The sequence below is a fragment of the Somniosus microcephalus genome, chromosome 15 (genome assembly GCF_052327205.1).
Source record: "Somniosus microcephalus isolate GS21.2 chromosome 15, FLI_Smic_1.0, whole genome shotgun sequence".
Taxonomy (NCBI): Eukaryota; Metazoa; Chordata; class Chondrichthyes; order Squaliformes; family Somniosidae; genus Somniosus; species Somniosus microcephalus.
In genome coordinates this window covers 105,539,217-105,560,827 of record NC_141001.1, presented here as the reverse complement: position 1 = coordinate 105,560,827, position 21,611 = coordinate 105,539,217, and the positions used below count along the sequence as shown (strand labels likewise).

General features: G+C 48.4%; 1 protein-coding gene across 2 annotated transcripts in view; it reads left to right on the top strand.

Annotated features, from left to right (window-relative positions):
* Positions 1-21,611, top strand: part of shank2b (SH3 and multiple ankyrin repeat domains 2b) — a 1,331,733-nt gene that overhangs the window by 404,484 nt on the left and 905,638 nt on the right. For both annotated transcript variants that reach the window (XM_086008225.1, XM_086008224.1), the window contains exons 9-10: positions 2,076-2,243; positions 14,224-14,340. In XM_086008225.1, coding sequence (XP_085864351.1) covers positions 2,076-2,243; positions 14,224-14,340 — 285 coding nt within the window. The remainder of the gene's footprint in view (positions 1-2,075; positions 2,244-14,223; positions 14,341-21,611) is intronic.

The following is a 21,611-nucleotide window of genomic DNA, read 5'->3' as shown; positions in this document are numbered from 1 at the left end:
GAGTTGATGACTCTGTCTAAAAATGAATCGCCGCAGGAGGGCACTTTGTGGGGCAGAGAAGGGTGTGGTTAACAGAGCCACAGCCTCATCATATGTTTGGATTGAGTCTGCTGTGCATAATGTCCCAAGAACACGCTGGCCCTCCGCTCCCAAGCAATGGGATAACGGTGCCTTTTTCCGAGCCGTACTCACAGCTTCTAGTCCAAGAGCAATGAGATAGGTTTCAAAGGACTGTAACCAGCGAACCCATGGGATCGGGGGCTCACCTGGTAGTGCAAGGAAGGGAGGAGGTGGTGGAAGAGAGATTTCAGCCATTCTTGTCGCCAAATATTGCGTTTGCAAAGATAATCCAGAGACCGTCAGTGAGTTCAGTTCATGCTGCTTTTAATATGGCTGCCACACACACACACACACTTCCAGGCACAAGCAATCGAATCCCTCTACACAATACAATGATAACAGCACTATCAAACTGCATGTGCTCAGGCCAAGGCAATCGAGTACCTATCACCAGATGTCAGACATAACACACCATTCATGACTGGATGTGGCAGAACTGCAGAGCTTTGATCTGATCTGTTGGTTGTGGGTTCGCTTAGCTCTGTCTACAGCATGCTGCTTCCTCTTTCTAGCATGCATGTCGTCCTGTGTTGCAGCTTCCCCAGGTTAGCACCTCATTTTTAGCTATGCCTGGTGCTGCTCCTGGCATGCTCTTCTACACTCCTCATTGAACCAGGGTTGGTCCCCTGGCTTGATGGTAATGGTCAAGTGAGGGATTTGCTGGGCCATGAGGTTACAGATTGTGGTTATAATACAATTCTGCTGCTGCTGATGGCCCACAGCGCCTCATGGATGCCCAGTTTTGAGTTGCTAGATCTGTACTGAATCTATCCCATTTAGCACAGTGGTAGTGCCACACAACACGATGGAGGGTGTCCTCAGTGTGAAGACAGAACTTCGTCTCCACAAGGACTGTGCGGTGGTCACTCCGACCAATACTGCCATGGACAGATGCATCTGCAGCAGGTAGATTGGTGAGGACGAGGTCAAGCAGGTTTTTCTCTTGCGTTGGTTCTCTCACCACCTGTCACAGGCCCTGTCTGGTAGTTATGTCCTTCAGGACTCGGCCAGCTCGGTCAGTAGTGGTGCTACCGAGCTGCTCTTGGTGATGGACATTGAAGTCCCCCACCCAGAGTACATTCTGTGCCCTTGCTACTCTCAGTGCTTCTTCCAAGTGGTGTTCAACATGGCGGAGTACTGATACATCAGCTGAGGGAGGGCGGTAGGTGGTAATCAGCAGGAGGTTTCCTTGCCCATGCTTGACCTGAAGCCATGAGACTTCAGGGGGTGCAGAGTCAATGTTGAGGACTCCCAGGGACACTCCCTCCCGACTGCACGGTGGCATAGTGGATAGCACTGTTGCCTCACAGCGCCAGGGACCCGGGTTCGAATCCGGCCTCGGGCGACTGTCTGTGTGGAGTTTGCACATTCTCCCCGTGTTTGCGTGGGTTTCCTCCGGGTGCTCCGGTTTCCTCCCACAGTCCAAAGATGTGCAGGTTAGGTTGATTGGCTATGATAAATTGACCCTTAGTGTTAGGGGGATTAAATACGTGGGGTTATGGGGATAGGGTGGGATATGTGTTGGTTTGGGGGTTACGGGGATCGGGTGGGATATGTGTCGGTGCAGGCTCGATGGGCCGAAATGGCCTCTATCTGCACTGTGGGGTTTCTGTGATTTCTGTGACTGTATACCACTGTGCTGCCACCTCTGGTGGGTCTGTCCTGCCGGTGGAACAGGACATATCCGGGGATGGTGATGGAGGAGTCTGGGACATTGGTTGAAAGGCATGATTCTGTGAGTACGACTTTGCTTGACTAGTCTGTGGGACGCCTGTAAAACTGGTACAGCGTGATCCAATTTCGAGTCCATTGTCTCTCTGTTTAGGTATAGTACACTAATAGAATGAGAAGATTTTGAAACAGACAGTGACTGTAAAATGGGGGCGCGATCTAGTTTGGATTCTCTAACAAAGAGTCAGCCCAGCTATTTTATAAACCTTTCATGTTATCCTCAGACCCTGCTGGAACTTGGATCTTCTACAGATTACAAGGATAGCCATGGCCTGACGGCCCTCTATCACACCGCGATGGTAGGAGGCGATCCGTACTGCTGCGAACTCCTGCTTCATGAACACGCTTCAATCGGTTGTATAGATGAAAATGGATGGCAGGAAATCCATCAGGTAAATAAAAATAATTATTCTTCCTTTATACATTAGTTCTAGAAATTAGTTCTAGCCTGCGATATTGGTGTCTGATTGTCTGAAATTCCCCTCTCTACTTTTTTAAAATAAATGACTTGACTTACAGCCACTGAAATAGAGCAGAGAGGAATTTCGGATGAAGTTGTTAAGCCTTCCGACACTGGTATCTCACCATATAATTTCAGGGCCTTTGGGCTAGAAATTCGGTGCCTTAGCGACTCCCGTTATTGCCTCCGGGGCCGATAATGGACCACTAAGGTCTTACCGCCCGGGCACGGCGATGATGCCGCCGTCCGCGAATTTCACCTGCCGGTTTGCGGCGGCGGTAACCCCTATCGCCGCAGCCCGAGATCGTGACATCATCCGGCCGCGCATCGCCCCGGACCCGAAATTCTTTTCCACCCCCTGAAGCATCGCCGTGCGAAAACACCGGCAGCTTCAGGGGATGTGCATCGGGTGACCGGCCGCTTTGGGGGCGAGGGGGGCGAGGTGGCCGAGGTAAGTTTAAAAAAAAAAAAAACCTCCCCTTTTCTGATCCGTTTTTTTTCGCGGGTTCCAGCCTGCAATCGATCAGGTTCGCCGCTCCCTTGGCGGTCCAGGTAGGTGCCCTTTCTATTGCAGAGCCTGCAGCGATGGCCCTTCCCTTTAAGGGAGGGAAGGAGCCTTTGAACGCGGCAGTGCTGCACGGCCCAGTGTACAGCGCTGCTCACCTACCGCCCCGCCTGCTGCCGCTCGCGCTCCAAGAGGGAAGTGGAGTGTTTGATTTAGTGCTCCACCTCCCTCTTGGAGTGAGAAAAACACATTTTTTAAATGTTAGAAAAGCATAGTGCCTGGCGCTAATGTTCCAAACTTTTAAAAAGTTACCCAATATCACCCCCTTTGTGTTTATGTTTTGTAACTTCTTTTTTGCTGTGGACTGATACAGGTTATCAGGGTACAGTAGTGTAGTGGTTATGTTATTGGACGAGCAATCCACAGAATGTAAGTGCAAATCCCACCAGGGCAGTTTGAGAATTTGAATTTGATTTTTTTTTTTTCTCAAAAAAATAGAAATTAATTAGAAAACTGGTATCAGGAAAAATGTACCGTGAAGCTGCCGGATTGTTGGCAAAACCCAACTGTCCTTTCGGGAAGGAAACCTAAGCGCGATTCCAGTCCCACATCAACGTATTTGTTCTTAACTGCCCTCTGAAGTGGCCGAGCCAGCCACTCAGTCGTATCAAAAAAAGAGGTCCACCGTCACCTTCTCCCGGGAAATAGAAATGGGCACATGAATGCCAGCCTTGTTTTCAAAACCCTCCACAGCCTCCCCACTCCCTATCTCTGTAATCGCTGTAAAGAGGAGTGCCGGGCTGACCGATGGCAGCTGGCACCCCCGCAGGAGGAGGCGAAAGGTGCTGGCAGGCGGCCGAAAAAAAATGGCCGCCTGGCACCCGCCCTTTAATTTGCGCCGCCCCGGCCGCACAATCGCCACCCTGACCCTGTCGGACATATCGTCCGCCGGTCGGGTCAGGGGGCACGAGCAAAGTTTGCGGCCGGGGCGAGCGCAGGACGTTGCGCACGGTGATGACATCATTGCCAGAGGCGCAGCGCCACGGGGCGCTACCGGCTACCATTGCTGCTAACCTCCCACAAGGCATTAGCGGCGCCACGCCCAGGCGCTAGGTGCTTTGCGCCCCGTTAGCGCCCCCTCGCACAGCCAACCAATTTTTCCCCCTAAGTATTGAAACACTGTGTAGTTATGACCAGAATAACATCATCTTTATGCTGCCATTTTTCATCATGCATGGAAAATTTAAGGAGGTGCATAAGGGTGTCCGTATTCAAAAGCAAATGTGAGCAAAACTGAACAGTACTGTATACAGGTGTAGCTGAGCAACACAGCGCTCAATAAAGGAATCTCCAATTTATTCATTCGAGTTGTGAATAATGCAACTCATTACTGGTGGAAAGTCATTCCAGGAGTTCGGGTATAATTGACAGCAAGGAGGTCTTGTCGTCTTGCACTGGCATGGCTTATCATAGTTATTACTTGTATTATCTATTTTTATGCAGTCAGAAACATTGTTCCCTTGGATAAGGAACTGGAGAAACTCCTAGTCATGGACAAAGCCACAAATGGATAATACACTTATCCATGAGGGAGGCGAAAGAAGGAAATGACAAGGCTTTGGAAAGAAAAGACAGAAAATTTTTAGCAATAAAAACAGAAAATGCTGGAAATACTCAGCAGGCCAGGGCAGCATCTGTGGAGAGAGAAACAGAGTTAACGTTTCAGGTCGATGACCTTTCATCAGATCAGTCATCAACCTGAAACGTTAACTCTGTTTCTCTCTCCACAGATGAGTATTTCCAGCATTTTCTGTTTTCCAGTATCGTCGGTGTTTTGCTTTTGTGTAAGTTTTTAGTAATGTTGATTAAGGGATAAATATTGGCCAGGACACCGGGGACCCCTGCTCTTCTTCAAAATAGTGCCGTGGGATCTTTTATGCCTATCTGAGAGGGCCTCAATTTAATGTCTCATTTGAAAGGCAGCACCTCCAAAAGTGCTACACTCCCTCAGTACTGGAGTGTCAACCTAGATTTCGTGCTCAAGTCTCTGGAGTGGGAATTGAACCCATAACCTTCTGACTTGGAGGCAGGAGTGCTGCCCACTGAGCCAAGGCCGACCATGAAGAAAGTGGTCGCTGCAGGAACCACAACGTTTCAGCACTGCATTTAAATCGATTCATTTCCTTTTTTTCCCCCCCCCCCAAGTGCTTGATTCCTCAGATGAGAAAGAGATGGTAATTCAGTATCTTGGTGAAAGGGAATAGAGACTGCAGTTCTTGCTTTACACTTACACCCTCGCTCCAGCTGGTCGCAACTTCGAACACAACAGATTTGCTCTCTTTGCAACATGATTTCATGGCAACATCAACTGCAGAACAGTGTGCGCTGCGCTCTGCTGCGGCAGCTCGTCTAGATTCCTGCATTGCATTAGGATGCGTGTGCCCGCATCCTAAGTCGCACCAAGTCCCATTCACCCACATCATCCCTGTGCTCGTTGACCTACATTGGCTCCCGGTTGAGCAACGCCTCGATTTTAAAATTCTCGTCCTTGTTTTCAAGTCCCTCCATGGCCTCTTCCCTCCCTATCTCTGTAATCTCCTCCAGCCCCACAACCCTCCGAGATCTCTGCGCTCTTCTAATTCTGGCCTCTTGATCATCCCCGATTTTAATCGCTCCGCCATTGGCGGCCGTGCCTTCAGCTGCCTGGGCCCTGAATTCTGGAATTCCCTCTCGAAATCTTTTCTCCTCTCTACCGCTCTCTTCTTCTTTTAAGACTCTTCTTAAACCCTACCTCTCTGACCAAGCTTTTGGTCACCTGTCCTAATATCTCCTTATTTGGCCCAGAGTCTGGTTTTGTTTGATAATGCTCCTGTGAAGCGCCTTGGGATGTTCTACTACTTTAAAGGCACTATTTAAATGCAAGTTGTTGTTTTTGTTGTGTGCTTTCTCCAAGGAATTGTCAGAGTAGCTGTTGGACACCAGGAGATCCTGAGTCAGAGCAATAGCACCTGGTGGACACCAAGTGGCCTCCTAAGCAAGACATATAGCCAGGCATGTAAGGGGCAAAGCTCTTGCTGCAATGCTCCTGGCATGTGTCTAGAACAAATATCGCAACATTGGGCACTCCCAGCCCATGGCTTTTACCATCCATAAACATTCATGGACACAAGAGCACAGGCTGGGATTGCATAACTTTGTGATTTACATTCTGAGGAATTCTCTACCACAGAAGGCAGTTGAGGCCAAGTCATTAAATATATTCAAGAAGGAGTTAGATATATTTCTTAAGGCTAAAGGGAGCAAGGGATATGGGGAGAAGGCAGGGACAGGGTACTGAGTTTGGATGATCAGCCATGATCTCATTGAATGGCGGAGCAGGCTCGAGGGGCCGAATGGCCTACTCCTGCTCCTATCTTCTATGTTTCTATTCCCTAGAGCAGTGCAACTTATGTTGATGAGTGAGTGTGCTTTTGTAGATTCCTCTAGTTCTGTTCTTTCCTCGTAGACTGCTAGATTGGGCATCTCTTTCTCGGGTCCCCTCTATGTGACCAGTTAACTGAATTGTAGAGGATCTTACAGTACAGAAGGAGGCCATTCGGCCCATCGTGCCGGTGCCGGCTCTTTGACTGAACTATCCAATTAATCCCACTCCCCAGAGTCATGCAAATTTCTCCCCTTCAAATATTTATCCAATTCCCTTTTGAAAGTTACAATTGAATCTGCTTCCACCGCCTTTTCAGGCAGTGCATTCCAGATCATCATAACTTGCTGCGTACAAAAAAAAAATCTCCTTATCGCGCCCATCTTTTGCCAATTACCTTATATCTGTGTTCTCTGGTTGCTGACCCTTCAGCCAGTGGAAACAGTTTCTCTTTTATTTACTCTATTAAAACCCATCATAATTTTGAACACCTCTATCAAGTCACCCCTTACCAGTGTCAGCTGTGGCTCAGTGGGTAGCACACTCGCCTCTGAGTCAGAAGGTTGTGGGTTCAAGTCCCACTCCAGGGACTTGTGCACATAAAGCTAGGCTGACACTCCAGTGCAGTGCTGAGGGAGTGCCGCACTGTCGGAGGTGCCATCTTTCGGATGAGACGTTAAACCAAGGCCTCGTCTGCTCTCTCAGGTGGACGTAAATGATCCCATGGTACTATTTCGAAGAAGAGCAGGGGAGTAATTACCCGGTGTGCTGGCCAATAGTTATCCCTCAATCAACATGATAAAAACAGAATATCTGGTCATTATCACATTGCCGTTTTTGGGAGCTTGCTGTGCGCAAATTGGCTGCTGCATTTTCCACATTACAACAGTGACTATACGCCAAAAAAGTACTTCATTGGCTGTAAAGCGCTTTGAGATGTCCGGTGGTCGTGAAAGGTGCTATATAAATGCAAGTCTTTCTTAACCTTCTCTGCTCAAAGGAGAACAATCCCAGCTCCTCTAGTCTCGCCACGTAACTGAAGTTATGAGGATTTTATTTCTGCTCATCCCATTCAAAGATTCTGCATAAGCATAACTGTTCATATATTGCAGTTACTTACATGTATCCCATTATAGCCATGATGGTTATTAAACCTGCCACTGTCCCTTGCAATTATAAATGTCACCAACTAGGTCCAGGTCCCATCATATTTCCCTCTAGGGTAAGTAGGATATATAGAGCGATTCTGCAGTTTCTAAAAAGATAAATAATTACTGACGTTGAAAGTGCAACTTGAGAAAAGATTGTGATTCAATAACCAAGTCTTGTCGACATCTTGATTAGATCGCCAGTGTTGAGGTGAATTTCAGAAGTTTAAAGTAAGTAATATTTGGATGAGTATGCGCTGGAAAGTATGCGATAGCGCATGGTGTATAGTGTAGTTAAAGAAAGTCAGCTACTGAGAGCAGGGAGGAGAGGACGTCAACTAGGAGAAGGACTGCAGGAAAATTGATGGTGGTCAAGAGAGACACAAAAACTCCTTTGACCAGCGTCAAGGGTGGGTGAATATGAGATCAGGCTGTGTAATGAATAAGACCCACCCAGAGAGAAAGGGACAACTGAAGGAAGAAAATAGGGATAAAAATGTATGGGTTAACATCTTGGTGCACCGCATCCATGACGTGTTTCTATAAAATTCCTTTGTCTGTTATTTGTTACCCCGTTTAAAATAGTTGCAAAATGCAATTTCAACCCAATGGAGGAAAAAAGAGGATGGAAAGAAAGAAAGAACTTGCATTTATATCGTTTCCTCAGTACATCCCAACTATTTCACTACCAATCGATCAGTTCTTGAACAGTCACTATTGTTATGTCGGCAAACATGGCAGCCAACTTGTGCAAAAACAGCAAATGACACGAATGACCAAATGATCTGTTTTTGGTTGAGGGATGAATGTTGGCCAAGGCATTGAGAGAAGCCCCTGCCTGTCTGGGATCTGTTGCATCCATCTGGGCAGGCAGGTGGGTCTCGGTTTAACTAGCGTGCATTTGGCTTTGCCAGGATAGCGGGATTCCCCATGGTGCAGAGTCCTGAGATCTTCCGTAACCGCAAAGGCTACAACTCACTTATATGTGCAGTTGGTGTGCGACCACAGACAGCGAATCCTCAATGTCAATGCCCACTATCCTGGCAGCAGCTACGATGCCTTCATCCTGTGCCAGGCCGGTGTTCCAGCACTCTTCCAGCTACCACGTCAAGCTCACGGCTGGCTGGTTGGAGACGAGGGCTATACGCTCTCCACCTGGCTATGACTCCCCTCCGCCACCGTAACACTCCTGTCCAGCACCCATATATAATGAGAGCCATGCTGCCACCAGGAACATCCTTGAGCAGACCATCGGCCTGCTGAAGCAATGGTTCCGCTGCCTTGACCGCTCTGGAGGGGCCCTCCAGGACTCGGTTAAGTGGGTGCCCCATTTCGTGCTGGTCTGCCGCATGCTCCACAACTTGGCCATCATGAGGCCCCAGCCCTTGCCACCAAGGCTTGTGGGACCACCTCAGGAGGAGGAAGAGGGAGAGCAGGAACAGGAGCGAGGGAGGAGGCAACCCACACAATTGGTCTTCCACGGAAGGGTCATCCATGACAGGCTCATCAGATTGCGGTTCCAATGAAATAAACCCCAGATCCCCGTTGCTCACCACATCCCCATCAGTCCATCCCTGTCGCAGGCCATATCACAGCGCAAAGCTGAAATGAGGTACGCCGCAAAAGAATCCAAACTGAATTAATAAGTTTATCCAAAATCAGTGAACACATATTTACAACAAAAGTATTAACTATTTACCCTTGTGCAGTCCCTTAGTGCCTCTCATTACTGTGCCTTTGCCTGCTCTAGTGCTCCTACAAGTGTTGGCCCAGTGGCTGCAACAGGGCTGGTTGAAGGCTGCTGAGTGTCCATGCAGGAGACTTCAGATGGCCTTGCAGGATGCCCTTGGCCAGCTCTGGGCCTTGATGGCCCGGCTGTAGACTGTACCACCTCAGCATGGGCGGCAGCAGTCTGGGCTGGCTGGATGACGGGCAGCGACAAGAGCAATGGTGGAGTGGTAGTGGTGGGAGCAGGAATGTTGTCATCCTGAGAGAGGACAGCAGGTTCCTGATCCATTGCCACTCCCCCGGGGCAGCACCTCCGCATTCCTAGCAATCTGTTGGAGCACAAATCGCTGGCCTGCTGTGACACCGTGAAAGCCCCGGTCGACAGTGGTGGACCCAGCCACGATGGCAGCAGTCAGAGCTTGCGTGGCATCAAGCTGAGACTGCATGAGAGCAGTCTGAGATTGAATGCCACCAACAAAGACTGCATGACAGCACTAAGACATTGCATCACTTCCGCCTGTGCTGCAATGGAAGCTGCCAGACGTGGCATCAGGTCTGGGTCACCACGGTCTCTCTGGGAGTCAACCAACCTTTGCAGGCTAGAAATGATGGGCTCCATGGTATGCAATGTTGGAGGCGGACTCCTTCACGCTCCTTATCATTGCCGAGAGGCTCTCGGGCACCCTTGCCATTGCACCTATCATCTCCGTGTGCATGCCCATCACCCTTCTTCTAAAGGCCTCCCCATCGAGATCCTCATCTGAGTCCTGTGTAGCAGAACTCTCCCTCCGGGGAGCTGGCCCCCAAGCTACCCTTTCCCCCTGACCTTGCTACAGCCCGCTCATCCCCGGTGCCTCACCCTGTGCAGATCCCGCTACTATACTAGCCTCTAAAGAACACGTAGTGTCAGTATCTGAGCTGGTGTCTGCGGGTAAGACATGCAGTGATGCGGTGTGTTCTTCCTCCTCCTCTCTCCTGCCTCGCTCTCTACAGTACCCTCAGGGATAGGCTGCTCAGGTGCTTGCTCATTACTTGAAAGCATAAAGGCACAAGAGTTGGGTTAAGGTGAGGGGGGCAGGAAGGAAGAAATGCATGCATACAGCATGATTAGCTGGAAAGTGCGAAATGCTTGTGGGGTGAGGGGGAAGTGGGATGTGAGAAGAAGGAGTAGGGATGAACATACCGTTGTTGTCCCCAAGGGGGTCAATGTCACCGGTGGCCACAGCGCCCACCAACTGGTGCCCAATAATCTGCAGCACTCGATTCTCCAGCGCAGACAGTGGTTGGGTGTCGGCTTGTCCCCCGCCTGTGTGCTCCTGCTCCCTCCTGTTGTGAGCCACCTTGGCCTGCAAGAGAAAGGAAAGTGTGTGAGTGAGTGTGGAGTAATGTGTTTGGGGGATGTGCCTGTCATTGTGTGCAAGGTTTGAGATGTGAGTGTTGGTAGGTAGAGATTGTTGGTGGGTGAGTGCTGGGTGTGTGGTGCTGTGGGCAATGTGTGAAGACTGTGGTTCAGATGGTGGTATGTAGCATTTGTTGAAGCATTCACTCACCCTGACCATCTGAGTGAGGTCGTTAAATTTATTCTTGCACTGTGTGTGGGTCCTGGGGACCACAGTGCTGCCGGAGATGTGCGGCACTACCGCTCTCCACATGGTGTGGAAGACTTGCGGCAAGGGCCTCCTGCCAGTTGCTGGGTAGAGCACCGCCCTCCGTCTCTCCACAGCAAACACCAATGCTTCCAATGCTTGATCGCAGAATCTGCGGGCTCTCTCCCTGGGGCGTAGATCTGCCATGAGTACAGCTGCTTCAGTCCTCCGGCTCCTCCCTCTTGACCTGCTGCTGTTTGGTAAGGCAGCTGCACAGCCAGCAATGCTGAGAATGAGGTTCTGCAGCATCAATGAACCTCCCCTTTAAGTGCTGAAAAAAGCATGTGGCAATCATGATTTGCAATTAGACTGCATCTGATATCGGTCCACCCTTTGAGTGTAACGCCAATGAACTTGGGCTTAGAGACTTGAATTAGCACTCCAATAATTTCTTTGAGCAATGAGCATGAATTTTGCGTGCAATCTAAAGCATTAGCGCCTGGCACTAATTCTCCAACTTTTCTAAAGATACCGCCCATTCCTGGGCTATAATGAATTTCTAGCCCATTGCGCACTGTGATACTAAGCAGGGCTTGCTTCGGTCTCTAGTCTGTGTTAAGTACCTGATCGGGGAGGCAGTGAAGATGCTACAATTGGTCTCGGGATCCCTGGGCCCAAGAGGTGAAACATTGATCAGGATTCTTGCTCTCGATCCCTGTTGCCGGAGATTGCACATTTGTGACCGTGAGGTATGGAGAGTGTCAGACTGTGACGCCCCCACACAAAGTCGAAGTACGTGGCAACAATTACTGAACAGGCAAGCACATGAAAAAAAAATGGTCATTTGAGTGAGGTTGCTGTTGCTTGTGGGAATTGTACACTTCACATAGGTCACCTCCTCAAGGGACAAGCAAGCCATTGACATTGAGTCCACGCGGTCGGTATAGATAACCACGAGCAACAAACTTGACAAGATCCATTGGCAACTCTAGAGTCAGTGGCCAAGCCTTGGTTTCGTATATTGGTGCTTCAGCGTAGGCAGAGCAGTCACACGATTATAAGTAAAATATAACTCTTTAACTAATGCTCTGCAGAGAGCCATCACGGACTTGATGGGCCAAATGGCCTCCTTCTGTGCCGTTATGACTCAATGGCCTAGAAATTCGGTTGGTAGCGCCAGCGATTAGCGCCTAAAGAGCCCGAGAAGTGGGGCGTTACCCAATTTTCAGGCGGGCGCAGTGAATATAGCGCCACCTCCCATATTGAGTATCCTTTTAGCGACGGCGCTAACTCTTAGCGCGCGCCCGCGGGCGCAGGCAGATCATGACATCATTTCAGTGTGCAGCGCCTCTTTGGCGCCCCGGACCAGATATTCGGTGGCGCCCGCAACCTTTCTGCCTGGCGCTATTAGTGACAGTTGGATGGAGCATTCCCAGGCCCTTCTCGGACTTGGGGGGCGCTATTTAAAGGTGACAGCACTAGTATAAAAGCTGCAGCCATTTGGCCTGGCATTCTGATCGTTGCTGGAGAGAGTTGCTGACCTTCTGTTGGGCAGTACTTTTCTCATTGAGCCTTTGGAGGCACTGGCACTGGCAGCTTGAGGGCCCGGCTCCCGAGCTGGTGATGCAGCATCTGAACGCAAGGAGGTGGAAGAGTGGCTTTAGCAAAAGGACAGCTTGGCAGCAAGGGATGCCAGATTGCGGCAAGGCTATGACATGGGTCCACAGTGAGAGAGCATGCTGGTGGGGGGAACAAGTGGAAGGAGACAGTTGTAAATGGTGAGAACCTTACCATCGCTGTCGACAATGGGGTCGGCAGCTGCAGTGGTTACAGGACCACTCAGACGTCCTCCAAGAATCTGGTGGACTCTCTCCTTGAGATCCGTGAGAGTGACCACTTGTGGAGGTCCTCCACCGGTGCGAAGCTGGTCTTTGCCAATCCTCGCCAGCTTGGACTGCAGGGGAAAGGAGGGGAAGTTATGTTACCTGATGCCCTGAGTGATCATCTCATGCCCCCCATGGTGCAAGAGCCCTTACATGATGCCTTGAGTCAAATGTGCATGTGTGGGCCCAGAAAGGGCCATGGGTGCTTGCTGGCAGATGGCCAATGGGGCACAGGCCATCCTGTGGCCATAAAGTCAGGTGCAAATGAAGGGATGCAGAAGTTTGCAGAAACAACACCCACCCTCACGACCTGAGTGAGGTCGTTGAATTTCTTTCTGCATTGGACAGGGCTCCTGGTCACCATGCTGCTGGAGTTGACCCTCTGGCATACATCCCTCCAAGCTCATCGGTAGTCCTTATGATTCAGCCTCCTGCCATTGTCTGGGTAGAGAACATCTCGCCGGCGCTCCACTGCGGCCACCAATTGCTCCAGAGCCTCATTGATGAAGCGCTCTGCTCTCTGTCTCACCTTCTCCATCTGGTCCAGGTTTTTAGCGCCAGAGAAGGGCCTGCGCCGATTCTGAGGCCTGCAAGGCGAAGAGTGTGCATGCTGAAGCTGACTGACCCACCCCTTTAAGAGCTGGCCGGCACCTGGAAGTCTCGTGGTCATCGGTAATTGAGAGCACCTGCGCTGCGCCCGTCCGCTCCGATATTGGGTTGCGCCGGAAGTTTAACACCTTAGGAGTCCCGTGTAATGCCTGAATTCGTGCCTCAATCACCTTTAGGGGCGATGCAACCCAATATCGCACCAGGTGGTGATAAGTTGCATCTGGCTATAAACTTTGCGCTGCACCAATTCTAACGCCCTAAGCGGGGCTATACCCAATTTCTAGGCCAATGACTCTAATGCTGTGATGACTGCTGTCCTTGTATACCAAAAACCCTAACTTTGTACCCTAAAACTAAAAGACTGCTTAAGCACTACAACCCATCCAGTGCTTTCTTTCTTTCCATTCCTTGCTTCTCCCACCCCGCCCCCCTCTCAACCATTCCTGAAGTTTCTTTATCAAGGTGCTGGCCAGGCTATTCGACCATGGGGCATCACAGCCGAACCCAGCCGAAGCGTCTTTCGGACGAGACATTAAACCGAGGCCTTTATTAAATTGAAACGAGCATAATTTCTCTGGGCATATCCTTTTAGGCTCCAAAAATTCCCTTTTACTGCTCATCGTGTTTTTTTATATTCGTTCACGGGATGTGGGCATCGTTGGCAAGGCCAGCATTTATTGCCCATCCCTAATTGCCCTTGAGTGGCTCGCTCGGCCATTTCAGAGGGCAGTTAAGAGTCAACCACGTTGCTGTGGGTCTGGAGTCACAATTAGGCCAGCCCAGGTAAGGGCGGCAGATTTCCTTCCCTAAAGGACATCAGTAAACCAGATGAGTTTTACGACAATTTACACAAAATTCTCTGATTGTTCTAAATGTGGTTTTTAATCGGTGCTTAGGGTTTCACATTGTGAGTTTTATTCACAATTGGAAAATTAAGGTTACTTCCCACTATTAATGGAAAATAAATGATGTGGCGGTGTGCGTTGTTTGAATATTGAATGATGATTTCAAATTAGCTTTTCTTTTTCTTAGGCATGTCGTTATGGTCACGTTCAACATCTGGAACATCTGCTTTTCTACAGGGCTGATATGGGAGCACAGAACGCCTCGGGCAATGCAGCACTCCATGTCTGTGCACTCTACAATCAGGTGAGAAGCAGGCACACAGTACAATATTTTAATTTCAATCGTGCAAGTAATCTTATTTCATATGGGTCAGGAAGAATTGTAAAAAGGAATGTAATTATAGTATAATATAACTGTGAAGTTACTGTTGGTGATTTCAGAGGACAAAATGGTTACCACATTCTCACGAGATTCCCATCGAGCGCTAACTCATTTATTTTGCATGTCTTCTCTAAAATAACACAGAGGAATGTTAATTGTTTGCCAGCTGATATAACTAACAGTAATTTCCAAGCTCCGCGCTGCACCGTGAGCTCTCTGATCTCATCCCAGAGGAGACCCGACATCACAGAACTTTAATTGTCCAAAGTCAGTCGAAGATTTGGCTTCTCTCCGACAAGGATGAATGCTTTGATCTAGCTCCCTTTTGATATTTCTGAATGTTTCCTTCGGTCAAACATTCGTACATCGTTCTCTTTTCAGCAGACTTTTGATTCTCATCAAAGTAAGTTGCCCTTGTATGAAGTACTGGAGCACTGGTTAAAAAAAACCACCATGATGCGGATGATACCGAAATAGGAAGTATAGGGCTGTCCTATGAGGAGAGATCGAGTGGATTGGGTCTATACTCTCTGGAGTTTAGAAGAATGAGAGGTGATCTCATTGAAACATACAAGATTCTGAAGGGGATTGACAGGGTAGATGCTGAGAGGTTGTTTCCCCTGGCTGGAGAGTCTAGAACTAGGGGGCATAGTCTCAGACTAAGGGCTCGGCCATTTAAGACTGAGATGAGGAGGAATTTCTTCACTCGGAGGGTGGTGAATCTTTGAAATTCTCTATCCCAGAGGGCTGTGGATGCTGAGTCTTTGAGAATATTCAAGGCTGAGATAGATAGATTTTTGGACTCGAGGGGAATCAAGGGATATGGGGATCGGGCGGGAAAGTGGAGTTGTGGTCGATGATCAGCCATGATCTTATTGAATGGCGGAGCAGGTTCAAGGGGCCGTATGGCCGACTCCTGCTCCTATTTCTTATGTTCTTACAGCTAATTCTTTAGAAGACCAGCAGATGCTGCAAAGGGATATCGGAAAGTTTGGGGAATGGGCTAAAAAGCAGCAGCTGGAATTCAATGTCAGTAAAAGTGAGGCGATGCATTTTGACAAAACAAATAACAACAGTGATTGTACGCTGAATGGAAGAAGGCTTGGCACTGTGGAAGAGCAGAGGGAATTTGGAGGTGCAAGGTTCACAAGACATGAAAGGCAACACCAAAGGTTTCTGAATGCTTTGAAAAAATTCCAACAGAATTCTAAACTAATGGAATTCGAGGACTTATTTTGAGCTGTAGAATATAAAAGGCAAGAGCTAATTATGAAACTGTACAAAATGTTAATAAGCTTTCAGTTATATAACTGTGTGCAGTTTTTGGGCTCCACATTATGGGAAGGATATTGAGGCTTTAGAGAAGGCACATTGCAGATGTATTGGGATGCTGCCTGGTATGAGGAAACACTGTTGCAAAGAAAGCCTTGAAACATTGGGGCTTTTTTTATTGTTAATACAATGCAGATTACAGAGTGATGTGCGAGAGATGTTTAAAATGATGCAAGTGTGGGACACAGGGTCGATAAAAGCCGACTATTTCCAGCACTTGAGGTGGTCAAGAACGATCACAACTGTTCTATCGGTATCTCACCAAATGTTCACTCAGTCTGTCTTTGGAGAGATACAAAGACACGAGTATCTAGTCTACTTCACAAGGGGATGCCCATTGTTACATTACTGAGTTATGTGATTTTACAAGTAGATATAGGACGGCGTTAGTCAATTCCCTTAAGAGGAAAGTGCTTAGACTGTTTAAAGGAACGACTGAAACTCAAGAGGGCATCTACTGCACACCCGAATTTGTAACAGCCTCCAAGAATAAAATATATCAATAGATTTCTTTGTCATGATTAACAATAAAGATGGAACTACAGTAAACTGACAATAATCATCTATAACTGAAAGTTTATGTCGGATCATTGTGCAGGGTTAGAGAACAGAATCATGCGTCGTTGATATTCATTTATTGATTCCTAATTCAAGCTCACCATCTGATTCAATTATGGAATATGCCTCAGGTTTTCTTTTATATTCGTTCATGGGGTGTGGGCGTCGCTGGCAAGGCCAGCATTTATTGCCCATCCCTAATTGCCCTTGAGAAGGTGGCGGTGAGCTGCCTTCTTGAGCCGCTGCAGTCCTTGTGGTGAAGGTACTCCCACAGTGCTCTTAGGGAGGGAGTTCCAGGCTTTTGACCCAGCGACGATGAAGGAACGGCGATATACTTCGAAGTCAGGATGGTGTGTGACTTGGAGGGGAACTTGGAGGTGGTGGTGTTCCCATGCGCCTACTGCCCTTGTCCTTCTCGGTGGTAGAGGTTGCGGATTTAGGAGGTGCTGCCGAAGAAACCAGTGCAGGGAGACAGAGGAAAGGGAAGCAAGGATAGAAACAAAAGACAGGAAGGAGAAAAGCAAAAGTGGAAGGCAGAGAAATCAAGGGTTTAAATCAAACAGGGCTACAGTAAATAATAATTCTAAAAGGACTAAGAGTATTAAAAAAACAAGCCTGAAGGCTTTGTGTCTTAATGCGAGGAGTATTCCTAATAACATGGATGAATTAGCTGCGCAAATAGATGTAAACGGATATGATGTAATTGGAATTATGGAGACATGGCTCCAGGGGTGACCAAGGCTGGAAATTTAATATCCAGGGGTATTCAATATTCAGGAAGGACAGGCAAAAAGGAAAAGGAGGTGGGGTAGCATTGTTGGTTAAAGAGAAGATTAACACAACAGTAAGGAAGAATATTAGCTCTGATGATGTGGAATCTGTATGGGTAGAGCTGAGAAATACCAAGGGGCAGAAAACATTAGTGGGAGTTGTATACAGACCTCCAAACAGTAATGCTGAGGTTGGGGATGGCATTAAACAGGAAATTAGAGATGCGTGCAATAAGGGCACAGCAGTTATCATGTGTGACTTTAATCTACATATAGATTGGGCTAACCAAATTAGTAACAATACTGTGGAAGAGGAATTCCTAGAGTGTATACGGGATGGTTTCCTGGACCAATATGTCGAGGAACCAACTAGAGATCAGGCCATCTTAGACTGGGTATTATGTAATGAGAAAGGATTAATTAGCAATCTTGTTGTGCAAGGCCCCTTGGGGAGGAGCGATCATAATATGATAGAATTCTTCATTAAGATGGAGAGTGAAGTAGTTGACTCTGATTAGGGTGCCCTGAATTTAAATAAAGGAAACTACGATGGTATGAGGCGCGAGTTGGCTAGGATGGATTGGGGAACGTTACTTAAAGGGTTGACGCTGGATAGGCAATGGCAAACATTTAAAGATCACATGGATGAACTACAGAATTTGTTCATCCCTATTTGGCATAAAAAATTTTTTTTTTTTTTTTTTTTAAAGGTGACTCAACCGTGGCTAACCAGGGAAATTAGGGATAGCATAAGATCCAAGGCGAGGACATATAAATTGGCCAGAAAAAGCAGCAAACCTGAGGATTGGGAGCAGTTTAGGATTCAGCAAAGGAGGACAAAGGGATTAATTAAGAGGGGGGAAATAGAATATGAGAGTAAGCTTGCAGGGAACATAAAAACTGACTGTAAAAGCTTCTATAGATATGTGAAGAGAAAAAGATTGGTGAAGTCAAGCGTAGGTCCCTTGCAGTCAGAATCAGGGGAATTTATAATGGGTAACAAAGAAATGGCAGACCAATTAAATACATACTTTGGTTCTGTCTTCACAAAGGAGGACACAAATAACCTCCCAGAGATGTTGGGGAACATAGGGTCTAATGAGAGGGAGGAATTGAATGAAATCAGTATTTGTAGGGAAATGGTGTTAGGGAAATTGACGGTGTTGAAGGCCGATAAATCCCCAGGACCTGATAATCTACATCCTAGGGTACTTAAGGAAGTGGCCCTGGAAATAGTAGATGCATTGCTGGTCATCTTCCAAAATTCTATAGACTCTGGAATAGTTCCCATGGATTGAAGGGTGGCTAATGTAACCCCACTATTTAAAAAAGGTGGTAGAGAGAAAACGGGGCATTATAGACCGGTAAGCCTGACATCGGTAGTGGGGAAATGCTAGAGTCCGTTATAAAAGATGTAATAGCAGAGCACTTGGAAAAGAGTGACAGGATCGGACAAAGTCAACATGGATTTACAAAAGGTAAATCATGCTTGACTAATCTGGAACTTTTTGAGGATGTAACTGGTAGAATCGATAAGGGAGAACCAGTGGATGTGGTGTATTTGGACTTTCAGAAGGCCTTCGATAAGGTCCCGCATAAGAGATTGGCATGCAAGGTTTATACACATGGTTTTGGGGGTAAGGTACTGACTTGGATAGAGAACTGGTTGGCAGACAGGAAGCAAAGAGTTGGAATAAACGGGTCTTTTTCCGAGTGGCAGGCAGTGACTAGAGGGGTACCGCAGGGATCGGTGCTAGGACCCCAGCTATTCACAATATAAATGATCTGGACGAGGGAACTAGATGTAATGGGGCAGAAATTGGGTGAGTAGCGCCACCTGTTAGCGCCTAAAGAGGCAGTCAGTGGCTGCAGCACCACTGGCTGCGTCTCCCGCGATATTCAGTAGGGGCGCTAATGGTGGCATTAGGCTTTTGCGCTGCGCCGCCACCGATGACGTCATCGGTGTGCGCAGCACCCCATTCATGCTCTATTCGCGATATTTGGTAGCGAACGCCGCAGTTGCGCCGCTTGCTGCCCGGTTCACGGGGCCTTACTGTGCCGGCAGCGGCGCAAGTTAAGGTGGAGGTGCGGGGCGGCCGCTTTTTCGGTGGCCGCCTGCCAGCACCTCCGTCCCCGGCCTCCTAACCTCCCCCCCGCGTCATTGCCGGCTGTTTCCCAAGAGCCCGGCACTTCTCCTTGGTGCCTGGCTCATTTGCCGGCACTCACGATCGGGGATGGCGCTGTTGCAGGCACCTCCCCCTTAACAGTGGGAGGAAGGCCTGCAGTACCGCAGCGTGCCGTGCCGCAGCGTGCGGCACTGCGGCACGTTGCGCTGCGATAATCAGTTTCAGCGCCCTAAGAGGGACGCGGAGCGCCTCGAGCCTCGCCCCGTGTCCCTCGAGCGGCACTGAAACTGAATTTCCGGCGATCGGTATTACTCCGACACAAAGCTGGGTGGGCATGTGTGCTGTGAGGAGGGTGCAGAGAAACCCCAGTATGATTTGGACAGGTGAGGTGATTGGGCAGATGCAGTATAATGTGGATAAATGCAAGGTTTTTGGTGGCAAAAACAGGAAGACAGATTATTATCTGAACGGCAATAGATTGGGAAAAGGGGAAGTGCAACGAGACCTGGGTGTCCTTGTGCACCAGTCGCTGAAGATAAGTATGCAGGTGCAGCAGGCGGTGTAAGATTAGCAAAATTTCTACATTTCCCCGAAGGTTATTAATAAAAGGGACCCTGCATGGACATTTGAAATCAAAAAAGGGGTGCCCAAGATGGCGTCCGTGCCTCGTGGCAGAAAGCCTGTGAGATTTTTAAAACCTGGAATCTGCGACGCAGGCAGCTTGTGGAGAAATCGAAACCAAAGCTGCAGTTTCTGTGAAGAGAGACTTTGCACTTTGAAAACCAGACAGGACTTTGAATTATGTATTTGATCAAATTGGAGACAAATCTAAACCCAGTTAGGCCTATAGTTAAGGCCATCAAGCAGTTTGCATAAATAATCGGCAACAGATTAAGGAAGCCATCGAGGCTGGACAGGCCCATCAAGGTGCATTCATAACAACAAAACAAGTCAATTATCGGGCCGGTAGATGCGATTACCGGCCATCTAAAAACAGTTAGTATAGGTTGCTACCATTATTTAAAATAGCCCGCCAAGATTAAGACAAAAGAACTAACCTGATTTGGCGCGCAGATAAGGGTTTTCGAAAGGAGTATAATTGAAGGACCCGGGTAGCAATTGCTCTCTTCTCCTCTCTCTGGCCTTTCCCTGCTCCTCGCCCTGGTGGCTGTTGCTCTTTCCCCATCCTGCGCTTACCCACTGGCCTTTCCCCACTCCATCTGGAATCGCCCAGGCACTGCATCGGGTGGACACGGACAATTCAGGCCAGGCGAGGCGGGACGCGACGGGGCGCGGAGGCAAGACGAACTGAGGAAGACAACTGAGGAGACGAACCGAGGAAGATGACTGAAGACAGGCTTCAAATCATCGGGCCTTCAATCTCGGCTGACCTGCGACTATCTTTATGCAAACTCAAACTGTCAGCCGAGGAAGAGGAACCATCATCCCTGCAAGGAAAAGCACCCAAGCAGAGACTTTAACTTTGGGGTACTCGAACCTGGACAACGCCCTTGCAGCACCCGGAGACCACGTGACGACGGCAGGCTCCAGAGAGCACCAAGAGCGAACCCCGAACCCCACCGCTGTTTTGAGTCCAGCAGACCCTTTTGATTGGTGAGCATAAATTCTGGCCCCTCATAGCTTAATCTAGTTAGGCATAGGGGGCGGGATAAGGATAAGGGGTTGTTAAGATAGTCATTTTCCCTCGATGTACCGTGTGCTCCCCATTCCCCGTATAAGTATAGTTATTTGTATTTGCCTTTAATTTTATACACTGGTAACTTCTCATACGACTGTGTTATTTTTCTGTTTAATAAAATCTTGAGTTTTGCTTACATTCAAACCACCTGTCTACTCGAGTCTTTTCTGTATCGCCGCCTGTACCTAAGTCCGGTGTCTAGAACCCAGGGGTGTGGGAGCGATTTGAACCGCTCATAAACAGTCAGGGGCATAACTGACTGGGCGTACGCACCAAACCACCACCACATGCCACCCCCTACAGCGGTTAAGATATCAAATGGTATGTTGGCCTTCATAGCGAGAGGATTCGAGTGCAGGAGCAAGGATGTCTTGCTGCAGCTGTACAGAGCCTCGGTGAGACCACACCTTGAGTATTGTGTGCAGTTTTGGTCGCCTTATCTGAGGAAGGATGTTCTTGCCATGGAGTGTGTGCAGCGAAGAGTCACCAGACTGATACCTGGGATGGCAGGAATGACTTATGAAGAGAGATTGGGTCGATTAGGTTTATATTCGCTAGAGTTTAGAAGAATGAGAGGGGATCTCATTGAAACTTATAAAATTCTAACAGGACTAGACAGACTAGATGCAGGAAGGATGTTCCCGATGGCGGGGGAGTCCAGAACCAGGGGTCACAGTCTAAGGATAAGGGGTAAGCCATTCAGGGCTG